The sequence below is a fragment of the Tinamus guttatus genome, unplaced genomic scaffold (genome assembly GCF_059628265.1).
Source record: "Tinamus guttatus ecotype Peru unplaced genomic scaffold, ASM5962826v1 Tinamus_guttatus_pri_ptg000198l, whole genome shotgun sequence".
Lineage (NCBI taxonomy): Eukaryota > Metazoa > Chordata > Aves > Tinamiformes > Tinamidae > Tinamus > Tinamus guttatus.
Window position 1 is genome coordinate 560,765 of NW_028288732.1, and position 22,365 is coordinate 583,129.

At 41.6% G+C, this 22,365-nt stretch overlaps 1 protein-coding gene and 3 non-coding genes across 4 annotated transcripts; all 4 read left to right on the plus strand.

Moving 5' to 3' along the window:
- The first annotated feature begins 14,092 nt into the window (after positions 1-14,092).
- Positions 14,093-21,587, plus strand: EIF4A2 (eukaryotic translation initiation factor 4A2). The gene is made up of 11 exons (XM_010225574.2): positions 14,093-14,232; positions 15,275-15,320; positions 15,415-15,547; positions 15,814-15,953; positions 17,181-17,349; positions 17,575-17,684; positions 17,922-18,065; positions 18,470-18,607; positions 18,878-18,967; positions 19,193-19,272; positions 20,781-21,587. Exons 1-11 carry the CDS (start codon positions 14,204-14,206, stop codon positions 20,923-20,925), a joined length of 1,224 nt encoding a protein of 407 aa, XP_010223876.1. The 5' UTR covers positions 14,093-14,203; the 3' UTR covers positions 20,926-21,587.
- On the plus strand, positions 15,667-15,736 carry LOC148594799 (small nucleolar RNA SNORD2). The gene has a single exon (XR_015913326.1). It is a non-coding gene; the product is annotated as a small nucleolar RNA SNORD2 (small nucleolar RNA).
- LOC148594800 (small nucleolar RNA SNORA81) lies at positions 18,125-18,305 on the plus strand. The gene has a single exon (XR_015913323.1). It is a non-coding gene; the product is annotated as a small nucleolar RNA SNORA81 (small nucleolar RNA).
- Positions 18,676-18,803, plus strand: LOC148594801 (small nucleolar RNA SNORA63). The gene has a single exon (XR_015913322.1). It is a non-coding gene; the product is annotated as a small nucleolar RNA SNORA63 (small nucleolar RNA).
- Positions 21,588-22,365: the final 778 nt, after the last annotated feature.

Genomic DNA, 22,365 nt, shown 5'->3' on the forward strand with positions numbered 1-22,365 from the left:
CAGTGACACTACTGAGTGACAGATTTTCACGTGTCAGAGGTGCATGAGTTTTGTAGATTGGATGACAGAACTGCAAACACTCAGGATACCAAAAGGCTATCTGACCTCTTCCATTAAAAGAGTTAGCTTAACTCTGGAAAACTACCAAAGGCCGAGCTCTTGGTGGGAAGCTTAGTTAAAAAGTACCAAATGTTTCTGGCAAATGTTTTGGCAAATACAATGTTTCACATATGGATCTGTTAAGACATTGTCTCATAAAATAGACAGAAAAATAAACAAATAAATAAATATTTTAACATCAGATCAGTTCACCAGTTTGAACCACTCAGTAATCTTCCAAGTTATTGAAAGGGTGAGGAGCTACAAATGGTTCACACTTAACTGGCTCTGCTGCAAAGGGCCACATAGAGTGAAACTAAGGTCTAAGTATCCTCCAACACAGCTGCAAAGTCAGACACCAAGACTATATAACCAACAGCTAGAAATGTGCCCTTCTGCTGTATACTACACCTCTACTGCCATCACCCCACCGCTGAGGAAGAACTAGACAGATGAAGACTACTTACCAAATGCAGAGCAAAGAGATGAACTGGGCCAGGAGCTCTGTCCAGAGGGGTGAAGAACAGAACAGAACAGAATCTTAGTATCAAGAGTGGAAACAGAGTGAATTGGATGGACAAAAGACCTGGTAGGGGCAGCAAAGCCAAGAAGCAAAAAGGGGCGGGAACTGAAGAAAGGTGACAGAAGCAAAAGCAAGCAACCAAAGACTGCAGGAGGGCTCTCACCCTGACGGGACACTTCCCTACACGCCCCAGAACTGACCCCACACTCGGAGCTGACCTTGCCCGCCACAGGGCACACCGGCTGCCCGCAGGCAGCACCAACGCGGCGCCAGCCCCTGTCCGGCCTCACGGCAGCGACCGGCTCCAACGGGGAGAACCCGGCCCCACTGACCGGCTCCAGGAGGCAGCAGCACTACCAGCTCCCACGGGCAAGTTCTTCTCAGTTTTTAAATTATTTTTATCCAAAGCTACATTGAAATTATATTTGAAAAGACATGAACTCTGAAATTAGAAAATCTCCCTATGAATCTAAGTTCAACCTGGTTACCAGCATCTAAACATTTCTTTAACACAGTTTAATGGTCTGCTATATATGCATATATTATACAGAAAACTACCTGCTGCCACTGGATGATATACAATCGGAACCACTGTATTTTCCTTTCTTTTGGAAAGCAAAACTAGCAATCTTTAATAAACCAAGCAACTTAGCAGGAGCTTCATGGTAGGTAAGATATAAAAATGAGAACTCTTGGATCAGATTAATCAGATTTGTAGTTTTTTCTTTCACTTCCTTCCTTGCAGGATAAAATGCAAAGTCTATCTTCTTTTTAGCCCATGACAGATTTAGAGTTATAAAGCTGGGCAAAGGGATATCGAGAGAATTATCTTTAGTTGTTTGTTTCTTTTCTTTTTCCTGAATAACGACTAGTATGATTTGGGCTGGAACTGAATTTGTGTGTGTGTGCGTTAATGTGGCATTATTAAAAAGAGATTAAGCTTGAAACAGTTTCTCTTGAAGTTACTGTAGAAATGTAAGTAATTCATGCAGAATTATAGGAAAAGAAATAAGGATGCAAATACCCTTTCTATCATCTGAAGAAAAACATCACAGCCTTGGTATATGCCCTGCATAGGGAATATGTGTAAACCCACAAGTACTGAGACACAGATTAAGTGGTCAGAGCGAGATAATAAAAGGCAGGACTCCTAGATCCTTCTCTGCCTTGGATTTGCCAAGTGACACACATGCATTTAGTGATAGTGTGAGGCTTCACTAATGTTTAAAATAAGCAAATAGATGTCAAATTTGACTTCTCATTTTTCTAATGCACAAAAATAAATACTTATAAAATACTCAAAATACTTTTAAGAAATCATTCTGAAATAAAAATGAAGTGCTCCAATGCAAAATTTTTTTTCTATTTTTAGAACTGAACATTTTAATGCCACCTTCCCCTAAAAAGGCTTTAATTAAAACACTTTCTGAGGGAAGAATATGCTGCCAGAAAACCATAGAGCCGTCCAGTTTCAGATCTGCTGCTGCAAAGGTTTGCAGAAGCACCAGCCTCAGCGGCTGGCTCAGGCTGGCGCGTGCGATCCAGCGCTGCAGATACTCTTCTCTGTGGCCAGAAGATGGCAGATTTTCTGCTGCTCGGTTTTTACGATCTCCGTATTAGGGCTTGGTGATCGCCAGCAAAGGCTTATTAGGTTTAACATTCAGCACGTCCTCTGTGAGTAAGGGCTGTGCAATCCCTGTATTAATGCTGGAGCTGTCTCTCAAGAGCACAGAAAGTTTGCCTGTTTCTTGTTATGTGCAAGCTGTGTAGATACTGCTTGAAGTATAATAAAACCTAAAAAACAACTGACAGCCCTGCAGGAGAAAAAAAATGCATTCTGACTGGTGCAGATAATCAGAGTTGGGAATTTAGGGTGCAAAAATATGTCTGTACTAATGCTCTGTTCAAAAGATTGCTGAGAGCCACCTGATGGCCATTTTACTGCTGTCAGGATTTAATGCGCTGTCTTTTCTGTTATTTATCCCAGCAGTGGTAGAGAGACAAAGTAAGCCTTTTGACTGTTGTATGAAAAAAAATCTTCAGTTTTACTACAGCTAATACACGGCATTTTGCTGTAATTCAGACACGACTCTTTTAATTACGCTCAATAATTCCCATCATCCTTTCATGCTAAGTGCACTGGAACCCATGCTAGAGAGATGTACAGGCACTTGGGAACAGAAGCAGGGAGAATTAAGGATGACATTGGCATTTTGTATTACGCAGGAACCTATTTCTTTGTTTTCTTAACTCTTTCAGCCAGAAAGATAATTGTTCCCGATTTAGGAATCACAGCTCTGAGGATAAAATGGGCCTATATGGCTAGCAAATTAGAAATGACAACACTGCACAGCTACTGTTGCATGGACAGATCTGACCCAAATCTGGTGGTCAGATTCCTCAAACATTCTTACAAAATGCTGGAGATCTATATTTCCATTTCAGCTCTCAGCTACTCACATCCCAACTAATTTCACTATGCTTACAAGACTATATTGGACTATTTCAGCTTCCCCAGTTGTAATGAAGCTTGAAGTGAAGTTGGTTTGGTAAAATGTAACAAACAATGCAATACTTTTAGTGCATTCTAAAAGAAGGGGAAGGAGGAAACAATGCTGCTTTAAGGAAGAAACAGTGAAGATTTCTTAATCAGGCAAGGCATGTTGCTATAAAAAATACTAATATTGCTGCTGTTACTGAACTGCTTTCAATCTGTAGCTCCATGAAAACCCAAACATAAGCTTCAAAAAAGTAGCTTGTATTAATACAGAGTCATAGAGGTCATGGAAATACGACAATGGTTCTTTCCCTGCTCCACAAATACCGATACTGCTAATCCACGAGTTGAAGACCAGGCATTAAACTGCTGGCCTCATAGAGCAGCGAACTGCTTACCTTGCTGTTCCAGTTCAAAGCAGCTCCCAGGGAATCACAACTTCCCACAGAGTCCAGAGCCACACGGAAGCAGGGTATTTACCTTAAAACTGAAGAGCTTTAACACCAAATATTTTTAATCAGAAGTCACTATGAAAATACAGTGAAATGATTCACTGATCTACTTCCGACAGAAGCCTGATGAACTGCTTGGCTTGAAACAGAAAAAGTTGTGTGTGAGCTAAAAAAAACAATGGAATGATCAAACAAAACTGATTAAGGCAGTGAACAAACTAGCATGTTCCTTTTAACCAAAGCTTAGATTATTATTTATTAAAAAAATAAAAAGTAGATTAGGCTATTGATTTCAAGAAGAAATATAATGATGAGCAGTAGAACAGTGGGAACCATCCCACAGTGAAGCAATGAGTATGACCAACATGCCGAAATATGAGACCTCAGTAACTGTAAATGTCAACTGGCCACATGTAAAAAAAAATTAAAGACAAAGGAACATTTTTCTATTTCTTATCCTAACCTTTAGGCAGTTCAACACAAATTAATATCTTGCCATTCAATCTAATATAAAAAGATTAATTGGATAAAATATCACAGAGAAGTAAAGCTATTATAGCTGAACTCACTTCATTTACACATGCCAGCTGTTCCTCTTCCTGCATATTAACTAAAAAAGTAACAATGCTGACAAAAAAGAAAAGAAAAAGAAAAGGATATTAAGAGTTAAAATGGGATATGCCAGCAGTTCCCAGGAATCTACCAGGGACTGACAACATCTTTTGTTGCAGAAGGTGTCTAGAAGTCAGATCAGTCACTTAAAAAATCTTGTGACTGCTAAACCAAAAAAAAATCTTTTTTGAGCACAGAGGCCTGATTTTAAATTGCGCTGAGCAGCCAGCCCTCCCTTTAACTTTAAATAGCATTGTGGGTGCCAGCACTTTTGAAAGCCGAGCCTTGGAGCACTGAGCCAAAGCTTATGGTGTAGAAAAACACCGTTACTTGGAATAGGGAGAACTGTACACTGTGCATTGCATCACCTCCTAGGATGCAGAAAAAGGTGATTATATAAGAGCTGGTTTGAGGGTTAATGCCGTATATTCTGGGATGCTCTGGGAACCGATGCAGGTTCTGGCACTAATCACAGCAACACTAGTGGCTTAACAGCATTTTCCCTGCCCCAGATACAGAAATTCTGGACAATGTTTTGCCAATACTTTCTTCTTTTGTCCAATCCTGCAGTATAAACCAGATTGATGAAGCAGGAAAAAAAAAAAAAAAAGAACACAAAACCAAGAACAAACCAGCACAGAACTACAGCATGCCATTTCTTCACAGTTCTGCGCAAATGTGTAGACAGATCAATGTTTACAAACAACTCCTCTGTTTAATTTAGCTTCAGATGAAGTCACTTTTCAGCCACAAGACATTAAAGTTGCCTGTGAAATTTTCACTAAAGTTGCTAGATGTAGACTGTAAACAGCTAGACTCTTTGACACAGGCTGGCATGGTGTAGATTTAAGGTTATAAAACATCTGCAGTCGATTTCATGCACTGGATGCAGAGAAGCAGCCAAGACATTTCTGTATTAGCATTGCTTTAGCTCTTGCCTTTTTCAGCATATATACATACTACCCACTACCAGCTGGAACCAATAAGGATAAATACACACACGCAAAAAGTGTTATCTGCAACATATGAGAATAACCTGTCACTTAGCAACATGGATGCCTTGAGCTACCTATTTTTATCAGTGCAGAATTACACTGAATGAGTCTAAAACTGCAGCTAAGATTGGAATTAGATTTTAATTTGCACAGGAAACATCCATTTCTTCTTGGACAGCTATTCAGAGGAGTCTACTATATATGTAGAGGAGTGAAACTTGAGCAAAATCCTGACTTTGAAGAACATCCACAGGTTAAATCCACAAACTAGTAGAAGTTGTCTGAAATTCACAGCCTACCTCATGTTTTGTGGACCTCAATCCTAACAGTTACTTGCTCCAGCAAAATATGAGCAATTGTTTGGAATGGGGATGACTGAGCAACTTGTGAAACCAAATCATAACTGTTAGTGTTATCAGGGGTTTCCTCAAACACAAATTAGAACCTGATACTTATGTGCTGGCCCAGGGGACCCAGGCAAATCCTAAATACTATGTCTTCAATGACTGAACCTGATATGGTTCTATACTAGGTACAAATAATGGTCCCAGAGCCTACAGATAGGCTGCAGACAGCATTCATAAAATGAATCTGACCATTAAAGGTACACTTAAAAATCCTTATGACATATCCCTGAAATGACTACTGAGGTATTCATGATCAATATACTTGGCCCAGAGACACTCACAACTGAGAAATGACATATAGGATCTAAGTGTAGTAATATTAGAGAATGACAGTTTCTCTGAGGGAGACCGGATGCTAACAAAATTAAAAATCCCTAATATCCTTTTATTTATTTGCAACCTAAATTGCAGTTTCTGGATCAAGATAACAGACTGCTATAGGAAAAATTCACTCTGACTCATTCTGCAAACAAAGACTCCAGGAAAAATGGTCAAACACATAATAAAGTGCAATATTAAAAATTGTAAGGAAGGGCTGTTCTATTCATGCACACTCAATAATACAGTGATCAATGGTTGAGTAATATCAAACTACTAATTACATAACTAAAGACAATCATCATTATATTTAGTGTACCTTCTAAAAATTTCCTTCTCTTTGAGGCCCCATTATGCAAACATCGCAGGCATGCCAGGTTTGCTGCACAGGGTACATTGCTTCAGCTTATCTCACAAGAGCTGAAATACAGAGAGAACGAGCAAGAGAAGCACAGCAAAAACCTGCTGTACGTAACAGGCAAGCTGTTGTGGGATGAGCACTTTGCAGATAATTCTGCAAAGATCACAGAGAGTCTTACTGCCCGTTCACAGGATTGTCCCTAAAGCAAGCCTGATGCCAGTTCTCTGTCTGTGAGAACAAGCATGAGTATTCTTGAGTATCTAATATTTACCTTCCAGTTATTTGCTATACATTTTCATGAAAAATGTATCTACTATAAGCACATCTGAAGATCAATTTATCATAATAATCTTGCTGTACATGTAGTTATCACATTTAGAAGTTTCATAGCATTATGCAGCTGAATGCAGCAACTGATACATTCTAATACAGACAGAAATCAACTGCTCAGGATTACCCTGAAAATTTTTAGCATAACTTTTCTTCTTGCTTATCTACCTATTTAGTTTTTCACATCTCCCTTTACCTACCAGAATGATTTTAATACCAAAATAGTGTCAAAAAGCAGTTATTCTGAAGCAGCAGTGGCTGCTTTCTAAATGACGAAGTCACTGCTGTTCTTCCTTCCTTCCTTTGCAGTATTTCCTTCTGAAAACATGGGAGTGTGCGTGCTCGCTCATCACTCTTGCTACCCTAAACAACTGATAGCTTTGTTCTTCTGCACCAGCAGTTCTGTTCATGAGCACTGTAACTGGATTTCCTTTTTTAGACAGCAAGGACGCAGACTTTCTTCCTCTTCTCCCTCCCCTTGCCTCCCTTCCCCTCCCCCTGCTACAGTCTTTGCTGTGCCCTCATCTTACCTCCAACAGCAGAAGAAATCCATGCTGCAGTTTTTTCGTCGGCAGCAGCTCTATGGCAACAGCAGCTCTGAGCCAGCAGTCCCTTACCGCTTTTTTTCTCTTCCATTCTGCATGAAGATAGAGGGTTTGTTAGCCCAGTAAGACTATTCTGATATGATTTTAGAAGAAAATGTGCTCCTGTGGATACAAAGTTGTACTCCCAGAAGAGCTGAACATTAGCCATGCAAATTAATAGTAGTAAATCAAATCAGAAAATTCCTCTCATGTAATGATGATAAGCTGTATAAAATCATCTCTGTGACACTGAGCCTTAATGGCCGGGCAATACGGAAAAATAAAAAGAAAACTCTGAAATGCAAACAGCTCATGCCAAGGAGATCCTGAAAGCTGTAAATATTGTGTCATTTTTTTGACTGAGCCTTTATGCAATATTAAAACATGAAAGGAATCGGTGGTTTGTTTAATTCCTGCTGAAATAGAAGGAGATATCCTGTGGTCTTGTCATCCATAGAAAAAAAAAGGTGCAGTAGAGTATACTTGGAAATGATAAGCTATGAAGGACAAAAAAAGCGAGCAAAGAAAAAATACCAATAACTAGTTCATTACTGACTATCTGTAGTGTCTGACAAGCTGTAGTATCAGCTTGTTTAGAAATGAAGATTGCCCTGACTTTTTCTACTTTTATACTAACCTGAAGAATGGTCTATAAATAAATGCTGAATACAATAGCAAATAACTGCATAAGATTCAGAAACATATTATCAACAGCTCTTAAATAAAAGTAGCTAGTGCAAAACTACTCTGAAGAGAAGTACATTAATCTTCTTTACTGCAAAAATGCCAATATGTTATAAATTAATTATTTTCAAAACATGCATGAAATAAATGAATCAATATATTTCTGTAATTCAATGTGAATTCTCAGTTCTGGCTCCTGCCATGTAATCAGCAAAGGTTTCTGGTTGCTGTCAATTACTGTGACATGATGTGTTAAAGTGCAGGCCCTGGATAAGCACAAATTAATCCACATTTACTTTGGGCTAAAAATCACCTGCATCCTGACAGTGCTTGCAGCAGTGGATGTCTGTCCTTGCAATCAATGGACTCTGGGAAAATCTGGGCAGATATTCCTGGGTACAGCCTGAAAAGAAAAGAATCAATTTCCTATCTCATACCTTATATATTCATTTTTGTCTTATTTGGTCTTAGACATTCAGCATACAAAATGATATACAATGGCATTCTGGGATTGCTTAGAGCAGAAGGGATTGAGAAGAAAAGACTGGCCTAGAGAGGCTCTCTAATACTAAAAACAATGAGCAGAGTAGAAAAATTACCGAAAAATTACCCCTTGGCAGCAGGTTACCCTGACCCCGTGGACATACCCGTATCAAAGCAAAATTATTTTGCCTCTTTGGTATATTCATCTTGGTTCAGTTCATGGGCATTAGTTCTCCCTCATAAAAAATGACAGCACTCATCTTGTATCAGTGAGGAAAGACTCTCCAGAATAAACACAATGAACAGGTCAGCCTTTTAGTGGCCATTCAAAAAACAAAGTGACTGAAATCAGTGCACCAACTAAAGATTTCAAGTATTGTTTGTAGATTCCAAACTGAACCATCATGAGAATAAATAAATTACATGGATGGTTAACCAATACCACGAGGAACAGATCAGTGATTTATTTTTTTTTTTCAAAAGAATGCATATATTCAAATTACTTTTTCCTCAGAATCGGAAAAAAAAAAACAGTTTTGGCACACTGTGTCTAACAGAAATACATGATATGCAGCATTTCATGATAGTGCAAAAGTCTCCCAATTGACTTGAAAAATAAATGCAACTACAGTACTCTTTGAGGAGGTTATCAGCAGCTGCCACCTGCTTAATCTCTCTAGCTTTCTTTCCTCTTGCAATAGAAAGAGCAAACTCTGCCCTGAAAGTATGCACACAACTTCTATCAAAGACTTCCTAAGCCTCCTCCCATTACAGATCTCAACGTTTTTTTTCAAACATTTGCCCACACGTAACCTCTGAGGCAAATACTGTGACCTTCCATTTTACAGAGAGAATACTGAAGTGCAGACACAATATTGATTTCATTCCAATAAAATCAGTATCATCTCTGCAGCTTTAGCGCTAAAATTACATGACTGTGGCCACGCTGGAAACCTGTAAAAGGGAGCAGAGCTCTGCTGATTCCGTGGCCTGGACCCAACTTCACACCTAGTAACTGTCAGAATACAACATTTCAGGCAGGGAGACTATTCACGATTTTAAGCTGTGATCAGTGACTTTTATAGCAACCAGAAAACTGAATGTTTTCTACATCTACAGATGATTATCTACAGATGATTATCTACAGATAATCACAGAAGGAAAATTATTTCTCTATTTCAAGTACTTAGGTTGAGACTTTGCCAACATTATTCCTATTACTTCAATAGCTATTAAAATCATAAAATGACTGTAAATGATCCCCTTTGATAGAATTCTTATTTAATATGTGTCTGAAGAATTAAAAGCAACTTACATATTTTAAATAAGGAATATTAATTTTTAACTTAATATTATTTTTTCTATTATTACTAGCAGTCCAACCTAATGCTGACTGAAGTAAACAGGAAATTTATTGCGAGTTCAAAGAGTGTGCTGGATCAAATTATATACATTTACTGTAAAAGTAAGAAATATTTAACTTTCCTTAATGCTTTCAATTTTTTACTCTCTGGAACATAGCTGAGAATGCCAGGTTTCGCTAAGCAAAAAAAGTTCTGCAAAAATGAAGCAAACACATTCCTTGGAGACTTGTGCTCAGAAGCTCTTCGGGAACAGGGACCACAAGCCACAAGGCACCATACATACATTTCAAACCAGTGATTCAGCTGACAGGCAAAGGGTCCCACCGACCTATGTCCTTCCCAGAAACGTGACTAGCTTTACTAGACTGGACATGTGGATCAATTAAATTAACCAAAGTGGCCTAAATCCCACCGGCTTTCCACATTTTTTGACCCCCAAATCATTTAAGTATTTTTGAAAATGCTCCTTATTGGCCTAAAGCACAACAATTTCAAGAGACGAAACTTCAGTCAGGAGGAAAAAATTCTCATCTGGAGGTACATTCATGTACTTGATGAGAACATAATTGACATTTTACAACACAAACAAGTTTGATTGCAGTTACAAAGCGCAGAAATATCTTTCAGCTCATAATAGAGTTGTAAAATAAGTTTGAAAAAAGGACAACAAAACAAAAGCAGCAGCCTGATGTACTAAAATTGTCATAATGTGGATTCTGAATTACACTGAGATACTAAAGAACACAAAGCAAGCTTTTCTCGGTGCATTAAAGTCACTGCATCTTATAAATTACTATTATTTAGTGTGTTTACATTATAATTTCAGTAGAATGACCAAAACAAAAAAGCTTAAATTAACAGATAATGAAACCTTGTGACTGTATTTAAATAACAACCACAAGTCTCTTGAAATTCAGCCTTTTCTTCTGCAGAAGAAGGCTATTCAGTCCTATGTCTGAGGAAGCACCACTTTGCCTAGGTGGGTTCGTTCAGGAATGATGAATTGAAAAAAAATCACCTCTTGCTAACGAGACTTTAACGAGACACGTTGATCCTCAACATGATCTACTATAAATGAACTTGGACCACGTACAATTATTTCTCTGCCTTGCAAGTTGTGGCAATCAAATAATAGGTGGTGTGCACACTACCATAGGACGTGCAAATGTAGGAGAGCTACTCCCTGCAGGTTTCCAGTGAACTACATGGCAATTTCCCCATATATTTAACTCACTGTGTAAGTTTTCTGAAGCTAGATTTCTGGAATTTTCTACTGTAAAAAGTTACATTGCCTTTGCCAGAATATTCTGAGCAGCAACTGCTCATCTTGAGCCCAGTTTTTGGGAGGTGTCAGCTCCCACCATCTTCTTTAGATACACCAGTCTTTACTTCAATCTGCCTTAATAACGACTGGAAGCCTAGCTGCCAAACCAGCTAGTCCATGTGCCACCTTGTGTTAGTATGTGTATTATTATGTTAATTCACACTGAAGACCTCATGATTCACCAAGTTCATCTTTTGTAGAGACATCCCTGAAGCATACAGCATGCACATATAACGATGGCCACAGATTCTAATACTGCTAGTAGAGACAAGACCATTATTTAGTAAACTTTTGGTCTCTCTTCTGCCTGATGATAACATGAACCCTGGGGCAGCAAGTTTTCGGTTGAAAAAACTCTAGAAAATCCACTAAGATTTAAAGCTAGGAGGATATAACAAATCACTGTATCAATCCAAGACGCTTTGACAAAATGTGACCTTTTGATACCTCTCCGTGTGATGCTTCATGTCCGTAATGCACACAATCCCAGGCAGACCATGGCTACCTCCAGTCTGTAAGAATACAAGGAGTAGATAGGAGATCAAAAATAAAATGTCTGTTTGGCCTACTATAACCAAAGAGATATTATTCAAATACTGTGTTCATGAATAATGTTTAAGTGTATAAAATGTCCCCAGATTTTACTCTGGTATAGCTATGGTCATTGCCAGGATGACAATCCTGGATTTTTATGATAGTGCATCACATAATGAGAGGTCTGATTCAGCAATCCAACCCTTTGCTTATCTAAAGGTAGTGACATCAATCTCTCTCCTTTTAATTTGGTGATATAAGTCAATGACTTTCCCTGGAAGAACAACTACATTCCTCTCCTCATATCTCTTGATGTGGAACAGACACGTAAATTTTAACATGGGAACTGACAATTTGTTTTTTAAAACCTAATTCATTCTAGTCATACAATACTTTAGGCAAGTAACGACATCTGACTAAAGACCATCTGACTCTATAACAGTGGATTAAAATGACGATGAGCCAGAGCAAATAATATGGCCAAAGGCATCTTGTTGCTAATGAGATTTGCTAAACTCTGCCAAACTCCAATACAACCATATGCGACGGGAGATACCAAAACACCCACGGACTTTCCTGAATATTCAAGCATTGAATAAGTCACAAATGAACAAAAAGTCAGAAGCATCTGAAAGGTTCACATTCCTTTATAAAAATACGGGTAACGAGTTCTGGAGGGCAGGCAGCCATTCAGTTCTCTACTTGCCTAATGCCTGAACAGAAATCCCAGTAGCCGATTGTGGGACTCCTAGATGATACTACAAAAATAGTAAATACCAAAAAATACCTTTAAAAAATCCTGCCTTGATTGAAGTCCATGGTAAAAAAAAACATTTTCTGACTTTTCTTTTTGGAACAGGATTGTTTGGAGATCACAGCTGGAGTCAAATAGAATAAAAAATAGATTTGTAGCAAGTTAGAGCAAAAGCAACACAGTTTATACTATAACAAACCTTAAAGAAAAAAGCTAATAATCTTGCTATTTAAGGGTTACTTTGTCAAAATGGAGCTTTCAAACTGATTTAAAGACACAGTCCTAAATGACAGTAATTTCTGTAGTACAGGGAAAAAAAAAAAAAAAAAAAAACCTAGACACCTAATTCTGAGATGAGAATATTAAAAAACAAATACCTTTAAATTATGTGGGAAATGATGGCTTACCCTCCTGACCATGCCAAGAAACCTCCGCCACTTAGGTGTGCAGATATATTAAGGCCCAATTGCAGTACTTCAATAAAACGTGTATATATTCTATGTTCTTTCAGTCAGCATTCATGATTCTCATTTTCAAAAATAAATATTGGGCAGTATTGTCCCTTTCACCTGGGTCTAGCCTCATTTTTAAGAGGAAATCTAACTGTGCCGGCCCTAACTTGTGCTCAGGTCCTTTCCTCAGCCCATCCTGTTTCCTTCTAAACTCTGAGGTTTATGGCCCAATGTAAACTACTATCACCCATTTCAAAATGCCCATATTACCTAGAAACACAAGCAAGGGGCATCCTCAGTACCTTCCACCAAATGCAGACAGAAACGTGGGAGCACCAGGACAAGTCAGTAGAAGAACTATGTTTTTATCACTGATATAAATTGTTATATTTGGTTGATAAATCCCATGTTATTTCTACACATAGCCGTGCTCAGCAGCTGGGCGCAGGAAGAGCTCCAAGGCCCCTCCTGAAGGATGTTCTAGATAATTCCTCAGAGGTCGGGCGCTGCAAAGCAACTCCCCTTGTCCATATATAATCACTATGGAAACAACTCCAGAAGCAACATGCACAAACACTCCCCGACGAAGAGGGGGAACGGCTAAGGGTTTAAATCACGGGCCTCCTTCATAAACTCCAATAGGAGGCTCCGTGTCCTTTACTCTGCGGCAGCCCCGCCGCTCTGGGCCCCACCGCGCTCACCCTCGGGCTGCGCCGCCCAGGCCTTGGCCCACTCCTGCCGCTGCCCCGTTTCCCGCCCTCCGCGCCCCACACGCAGCCGCGGGGGGCGCCCACGCGGGACCATGGGCCGCGCCACTCCTGTCCCTCCATCCCTGCCGCGACCATCTTCCCGCCCGCTGCCCCCGCACCAGACTACGGAGGGGAGGGGGGGGGAAGAAGGTGTTGAAGGGCTGCGGGCCGCGCTTGGCTCCAACGAGGAGTGACGGGGAAAGGAGCGACCCGCGGCCCCGGGAAAGCCGGGCGGCCACGCCGGGCCCGGGGGCGCCTGACATGGCGGGGGAGCCGCTACCGCCATAGGGCCCTCCCGCCCCTGCGCTGCGGCGGGGCCGAGTAAGAAACCCCGTAGACAGCAGAGAGAAGGCGGGGGGGAGCAGGAGGAAGGAGCGCGTCGCAGTCACCCGTCAATGCTGCAATATCCTTCCGCGAGGAAAAGTAGTGCCAGGCACCCTCTCGCCTCTCGGCTCCGCGCGGCTCAGGAACGCTCTGCTGAGCATCCCAACACGCGCGTCGAGGGGAAACGCGTGGGGAGGGCACTCAAACGGGTGCGTTTCATGTTTTTTTGCCCTGCGGCGTGAGGCGCATATCCATGCGCAGCGAAGAGCGAAACGAGTCCGGCAGCGGGCGGCTATATAAGGCGGGCGCCGGGAAGGCTTTGCCTTTTCAGTTGAGGACAGAGCTGGTGGTCGGAACATGTCAGGCGGCTCCGCGGATTATGGCAGGTATGGCGCGGTGCGCCGCGGCCCGCTGCCCCCTCGGGTGGCCTGGGGAGTGCTGAAAAGGCGGGCGAGATGGGGAAGGAGCGAGGCGAGGGAAGGGGGATGCCCGTGCGCGGGCGCCGGGGCTCTGAGGGCGGTTAGACGGCGCCGCGGCCCCTCCCGCTTCTAGACGTTTCGGTGTTGCTTCTCCCCCACCTCGCGCTTCGGCCTTTCGTTCCTTCGCCTGGGGGCCGCCTTCTTGGCGCTGACTTGGTCTCTCAGCTCACCCCGTACCCCCATAAAAGAGATACTTTTATTTTACTTATCCGTCACGTTGCGCAACGGCTAAAAAGCCCGCCTCAAAGGGCGCTTTTTCTCCCCAAATCACCTTTCTTAAAACTGTTTTTCGTTTCCTTGCATCCCTCCGAGGGCGCGACCATTTTCGCCGGCCGGCGGCGGCGGGGGGGGCAGGGGCGCGGCCCTCGGGGCGTTCGCCGGCGCCTTCCCCCCCCCGCCCCGCGTGTCATGGCCGCCGCTTTGCGCAATCCCGGGGGTGGAGCTCTCGCGAGATCTCCGGCGCGGCGGGGGCGGGGGGAGCCGCAGCGGCGCCGCGCGTGTCCTTCCCCCCCCCCCCCCACGCGGGCACTGCGGCTCAGCGCGAAATGGCGCCCGGGCCCGGCCCGCAGAGCCGCGGCTTGCGTGAGGGGGGCGCTGCGCGCTGCCGCGGGGCTCTGCAGGCATCGGCGCCGCGCGGGAGCCCTGCCGTGCCGGGGGAGGGTGTTCCGCAGTCAGAAATGCCCGGAGAGCCTCGCTGCGGAATGCGGGCTGCGGAGATCCTGTGTCACGTCGAGAGCTGCGGTGGTGACGGGCTGGGCTAGTGGCACCCATGGCTGGTGGGGAGAGAGGCCAGCAGCTTTTGCACTGGCAAAATACCAAAGCACCTGCTGGAATAATCTATCAGTGGTTTCACTGCGATGCAAACACGGCTTTTTGGCAGCTGGAGCGGGAGCTTGCTTCTACATATTGCTCGCTAATGTGCTAACTGCAGCATCTCTTTTGGTGACAGAGACCATGGCGGCCCAGAGGGAATGGACCCCGATGGTGTCATTGAGGTGAGCACATGGGGTCTGACTTAATAAAACGGCTGCTGGAGATAAAATATGACTATAATAAATTGACTTTTGATTTCATCTGTCTACATTACAGAGCAACTGGAATGAAATTGTTGACAATTTTGATGATATGAATTTAAAAGAATCCCTTCTCAGGGGCATATATGCTTATGGTTTTGAGAAGCCTTCAGCTATTCAGCAGAGAGCTATTATTCCATGTATCAAAGGTATGAAAGTATAATTTACTGTTAACAGCAGCATCAGATAATTAGGAAAGGATTGTAAAGTGATTATATTCTTAGTTTTATTAGTGTGTGCTGTTACCTATTTTTAATCCTTGTGGAACAAGTGACATGATGGTATACCATCTTTCGGGGCTGACCTGAAATGGAGAAAATTTTTAATGCTGATCACTTATTTCAAAGGGAATAAAATAAAACTAAATATGAATGGCCTGTGTGGGAACAGTAAATGTGTATCCTACTTTTTTTAGGGTATGATGTGATTGCTCAAGCTCAGTCAGGTACTGGCAAGACAGCCACATTTGCTATTTCCATCCTGCAGCAGTTGGAGATTGATCTCAAGGAGACCCAAGCACTAGTATTGGCCCCTACCAGAGAACTGGCTCAACAGGTATTGATAGTGTAGTTTAAAAAAAAAAAAAAAAAAAAAGCTGCTTGTGTGTTGCATAGGTTTCAGGTTTCACAACTGTGGGACAATTAACAGACTTCTTTTAAGGGGCTGTAACTAATATCCATTCAGAACTCTTTGTTTATTGAGTAATGGGGAAAATAAACTGGCTTCAGTCCCACAAGTTCTCTGCCTGCTTGAAAAGTTGAGCTGCGATGCATGTGGAGGGTGTGCTGGACAGGGCTGCAGGTCCAGGCTGCTGTTCATGGGTCTGAAGGAGTATCTTCAGCAGAAGGGCAAAATACAAGATACGTAATTTCAACCACAGTGTTCTGAGTGGAAACAAAATGTACTTTTTGGAAGCTATTTGAACTTGCGTGCAGTTGTGCAACATGAAAACTGCAGTGCGCATGTGGTCAGTTCATTGTTCTTGTAACCTGTGATGTTTTCCTGACAAATGTCACATTGCATGTTTCCTTCGCTCCCCCAAGGCTTGATGTTCTGCTTTACTCAATGGAAGTGTTTGAGCAAGGCTGCTGTAGTTAGGATGAACTGAAAATCCAGCTTTACTGGATGTAAAGATTGAGAGAGTAGGGAATTTAAAGAGAATTCTTCAAAGAGAACAGGACCCAAAATGAAGTGAATATGAATAGTAGAAAACAGCTTGCTAGTGTTTTTTTTCTGCTAAAATGGTAGTGCAGTAAATGAAGATTCTCCTTAAAGGTAAAATTAAATGTGCTAGATTGCACAGACAATTTTTTGGGGAAAAAAATGGGGAGCAGGAACCTCTAATCAGAAGCTAGCCCTTTTGCTTTGAAGACATTGGCAAGGTGGGACTGTGTTAAAGCCTAGGCAAATAACAGCATGCTTGTTCCATGTGAACTATTTCTGCAAGTGCTTAACATGCAAGTGTTAACTGCTGGAAAGCTTCTGAGTTCATGCTTGGAGGCCATGTTTTTTAACCTAATAGGAGATAAAAAGCAGTACCTCCTTTTGTTAGAGCGACTAGAATGTATCTACACTTTCTTTAATTTGAATTTTTTAGTGAGCAGTGCAAATGTAGGTAGGCAAAATTGGTAGTATTACTGTCTTCACAGTGACTGCGTTAGGGCTGCTCTGCACTGTCGTCTTTGCTCTATCCATGTTCAAACCGCCTAAGCATTGCTGATAGAGGGCTTATAATCTTGACTGTACCAAGAACTACTGCTAATGGAAAGCTTTTATTTTTAGATTCAAAAGGTCATTCTGGCCCTTGGAGATTATATGGGTGCAACATGCCATGCTTGCATTGGTGGCACAAATGTTCGCAATGAAATGCAGAAGCTGCAAGCTGAGGCTCCACACATTGTGGTGGGAACTCCAGGGCGTGTGTTCGACATGCTGAACAGGCGCTACCTGTGTAAGTACTGAATTGAATTATTTACTTGCAGTAACAAAGTCACTTAGGATTTAAAAATGACTAATTTGTACATTTCAGACCTTGTTAGAGGACCTCAGTCCTCTGTTTTGCTGCACATTTGCTACCATTGTAGAAAGTTGTATTTGACAACTAATCCCTCAGGAGAGTTACTATTTAGTATTTAGTGCATTTTTAAATGTCATGATTTTTCTTTTGTTTAATTAGCGCCTAAATGGATCAAAATGTTTGTTCTGGATGAAGCTGATGAAATGTTGAGCCGTGGATTTAAGGATCAAATTTATGAGATTTTTCAAAAGCTGAGCACAAACATCCAGGTAAGAACATTAAGTGGTTGAACTGTTCATATGGGTGCAGATTTAGATAGTGTCTGAGAAGTGCTGAATTCTCCATTGTTCTGTGCTGTTGCTTTCTACTTTGGCCTTGCAGCAGGTCAGGATTTGCGTAGGTAACAATCTTTACTGATTTTTATTTATGATGTCGATGTTTTCATTATGGGCACTGACAACTTCGGTGTCTTTGGTGGTAGTTGCTAACACTGATGTGCATTCTAGGTTGTGTTGCTCTCGGCTACAATGCCAATGGATGTGTTGGAAGTGACCAAAAAGTTCATGAGAGATCCCATACGCATTTTGGTGAAGAAGGAAGAATTGACTCTGGAGGGTATCAAGCAATTCTACATCAATGTTGAAAGAGAGGTCTGTATCACTTGTATTTACACCGGTTGGGTGAGCTCAGAAAACTGAAAAAAACTTTCACCTTCTTGTTAAAGCACTGTGCTAAAACTACAGAAATTGAGGCTGTGCTTTGGTTTCAGTAGTAATGCTAGTAGAGTACACGCAAGAAGAAGAAAAACTGTGCACTGGGTTCAACATGACTGGGGTGGACCTCTTTCTTAATGTCCAGTGTCCTGTGTCTTAAGACCTGGTGCAACAGCTGATATAGAAACTTTGATACCTTCACTCAGTTTTTCTTGGCATACTGATAAGTGTGTAACACTGGTGCATTGGTTGTAGCTTTTAAGTTCTTATTCCTTGCTTAGGGCTTCACAAGTACTGGGTTATCAATAGCAACCTTTTTACCGATAATTTGTTTGTTTCAGGAATGGAAGCTGGATACCCTGTGTGATTTATATGAGACACTGACCATCACACAGGCTGTTATTTTCCTGAATACAAGGAGAAAAGTAGACTGGCTTACAGAGAAAATGCATGCCAGGGACTTCACGGTCTCAGCTCTGGTGAGATTCGATATTTTCATTTAATTCACGGTATGTGACAAACATAGAAAAGTAATCTTAGAAAGCAAAAGCAGGAAAAGTTATGATATAGCTGTGCGGTGCTGTATTATCGTTCCCCCTGCTTAAAGAAAACTGCTTCCTTCTATCCCTACCTGCCTTGCTCCCACAGCAGGTAGGGACGCTGGGTTTCATACACAATTATTTCTCTTTAAATGATGATCCAATCTGGAGTACTGGAAATACAGAAACTTCTTTTTTTAAACTCTACAGCATGGTGACATGGACCAGAAGGAACGGGATGTTATCATGAGAGAGTTTAGATCAGGATCAAGCCGTGTCTTGATCACTACTGACTTGCTGGTGAGTACCAATCTTAAATGTTCAGTAATGAGCCAAAAGCTTCGTAATTCAGTGAAGGTTCTTATAGCCTGAACTACTCGAGCTTATTGGAAGAGTAAGGACTACGCTCCACTATGGGCTACACAGTTGTAGTTCATCACTAACCATGTGGTCAACAGAAACATGGAGTAAATAACTGAACTGACAACATCTGACTTGCATTAAAGACTCTGCCTTGTGTTTTAGGCTCGTGGCATTGATGTGCAGCAAGTTTCACTGGTTATAAACTATGACCTGCCAACCAATCGTGAAAACTATATTCACAGGTCAGTTTGCTTTTTTCTAGTTTGTACATGAAGCTGAATATATTTTTTTTCTAACAGCACAGAAATATCCTCTTTTTTGTAGCCTTTTCAGTAACAACTGTTACATTACACATCCATTCATAAAGTTAACTGCTAAAAAACTCGCAGAATTACTATTATTTTTGCTTTTAAAAAAAGCAGCACTGACTTGATGGTTGTGATCCTGAGATGGGGGAGGAGCAGAACTTTGTTAGCCAATAAAGCAGTGGGAAAACTTAGCTGTGCAACTACTACAGTAATGGCTAATCATTCATTGCTGGGATATGGGATAATTGCCAGCTGCTGAGCTCCTTTTTTTGTTTTTATGTTGTGGAGTATGATTACAAAAGCATGATTAGCAAAGCATCTTGAAAGCAATGTTGTTAGCTGGATCTGCAGCTCATAGCCAACCTTCATTTGCTGATGATACGTACTAGAGTAATTCTGAGCAAATCTAGGTCTGCAGCAGAATTGCTTTCACTGCTAGTGGTTTGTTGTGCTCATGTTGTGTGTCTTGTTTGCTCTTGGTGGCTCCTTCTGCAGTGGGATTCTTTCCTCTGTGGCGTGTGTCTTCTGGTAGCAATTTGAGTTTTGTTTCCCTAGGTTTAGTTAACTGCTTTTAGTGACTGTCCTTAAATTAAGTAAACTGTGCTTTGTTACTTGATGTAAAAAAATACAGGAGTCGGTAGCAGCAGTTGATGACACAAGATGGTGCTCAGAAACGGCGTTGACGTAATTTAGGACGTGGATTCGTAAGCGGCACAGTTTGAATAAAGCGAGTCGGTATTTATATATTTCTTTTGTCATGATTATTCACTAAGTTTTGTGAGCTGTTTTTGTGTATTTAGCTCTTGCTGAATAGGTGCTTTCATTGTGCAGTCCCTGTAGGAAAGTAGAACTGATGGTGGGTTGTAACTAAATTGTGATGGTGGTTGTGACCGGCTTGTGCTTACACAAAAAAAGTCGAGCTTGGATTCTTCTGTTCTTAAACTAAGTTTTCCCACTGGAAACAGTATGTTCAATTAAAATCCATGATCCGAAATGTGCTGTTCCATGACACTAGATATAATTGGATGTTTTTCTCTGTATGGAATAGGCTTTTTTTCTCTTTGAAAGATAGAACATCTTCATTTCCCATATGCTTGGGATTGGATGCATGTGGGTACAGGGTGTTAAATTTAACAAGGAGGGGTGGGAGATGTCATACCACAGTACCAAACATTAAATGAAGATCTTATTTTGCAGCTGAAACAGTAACCATTTCTGCTCTGCTACCTCCATAGGATGGACACTCCTGTACTGTTGGTGCTGACTGCTCACTTTTCTTAACCAGCCATGACTTTGCTTAGCAGCTAGTCCTGTAAATGCAGCGCAAAGTGGCTACGAGCAGATAAATGAACAGCAGTTAATGAATGGATTTTACATTTTTAGGCATTTAAGTGGGTTAAAATTGTTAATGTGTGTGTAAATGTGTTTTCTGTTCTGTGCAGAATTGGCAGAGGTGGTCGCTTTGGCAGGAAAGGGGTGGCTATAAATTTTGTCACTGAAGAGGACAAGAGGATTCTGCGAGATATTGAGACTTTCTACAATACTACAGTGGAGGAGATGCCCATGAATGTGGCTGATCTCATTTAATCCCCGAGAGATGGTTGTGGAATGCAGTGCTCGCTGTTGCTGAATAGGCGATTCACAACGTGCATTGTGCTTCTTTCTTTGGGGATATATTGAATCTTGTCTCAATGCTCATAACGGATCAGAAATACAGATTTTTGATAAGCAAAGCGACTTTTTGTCGTGAGCTCTTGTGGGGAAAGCCATTGGCTTTATCCACTTTAGGGTTAGACTGTTGGGGTTGGGTGGAAAGTCATGGGGTCTGTAAATTTTTTCTTTATTAGAAATTTATTTCCTAGTTCCATAGAAGTGGTTGTATTAGATGTTCTTTATCATTTAATAATTTACTTATGGACTAAAAGATATAAGTGCTGTATAAAATCAGCCAATTATGTTAAACTAGCATACCTTCCTTTATTGTATGTATTTACACTTTAGATTGAATTGGAAAGGCCTTTCAAAATCTCTATAAACTTTTATAAGAGCATTAAAATGCATTTTTGTTTGATATGTATTTATTCAATAAAGTATTTAATTAGTGGTAAGTGTGATCTGGACCCTGTTGCTAAACCCCAGCAAGCAAGCAATCATACTATTGTCTTAGTTAGGGTTAAACCCAGTAAAATTTGCCATATTGCACATGTCTTAATGAAGTTTGAATGTTCAATAAAATACTTCTATATTCACTTTAAGTGTGAAGAGTTGCTTTTTGTTGGCTGGAGGGTTTCTTGGAGCCCACCCTAGAAGTGGTTGCTGGGCAGGGCTGGGAGTGGGGGGTGGCCTTGGTGCAGTCACTGCTCCTTGGGGTACTAACAGCAGTGGCAGGTGAGGAGAAGGGGGCAGCCTTGGCACTAGGAGCTACTCCTCCCAAACCCTGCTTCTCTGCTTCACTGCTGGGGCTGGATTATGCCTTGAAAAAGGGGTGGCTTTGTTAGTTTCTAGACACGTAAGCACGGCCGTCTGTCTATGGGCTGTGGAAGCTGGAACCAGGTGGCATACAATGACTTAGTGTTTTTTTTTTTTTTTAAATGAAGGCCCTATGGTAAAGTTCTTTGTGACCCTGCAGGGACTATGAGAGGAGACAGCTCTACCACTTCTGAACACTTCTAAAAAGCACAAAGAGAAGAAGGTTCCCCCTCAGCAGTTTAGTGATCAAATTTCTTTCTTAACCCCTGCCCTCTCTACCTCAGCTTTTGCTTTATTCTGACACTAACAGGGTTCAGTACATGATGCAGAGTGTAAGACACCTTTCTGAAGCCTTCAGCTCCACAGGGGGAGCTTTGGAACCCCCCAAAAGGGGCTCTGGCAACTTAGGAGCTTGGCTCAGCAGTAACTGCCTGAGCTTGCTCCTGCTGTAGCTTTTGCTGGTGCTGACAAAGCACAGTTGTGGCACTGTCACCAATAGGCACTCACAGCTGGAATGCAGAAGTGGTACCAGGCACTTGAATTAACCTGTGATCTCTT

Excerpts from the sequence above, each read along its gene's own strand:
- EIF4A2 (XM_010225574.2), top strand. The coding sequence starts at position 14,204 with ATGTCAGGCGGCTCCGCGGATTATGGCAG. Across the intron at positions 17,685-17,921 it reads AGCTGAGCACAAACATCCAG|GTTGTGTTGCTCTCGGCTAC; the intron begins GTAAGAACATTA and ends TGTGCATTCTAG. Across the intron at positions 18,066-18,469 it reads ACATCAATGTTGAAAGAGAG|GAATGGAAGCTGGATACCCT; the intron begins GTCTGTATCACT and ends TGTTTGTTTCAG.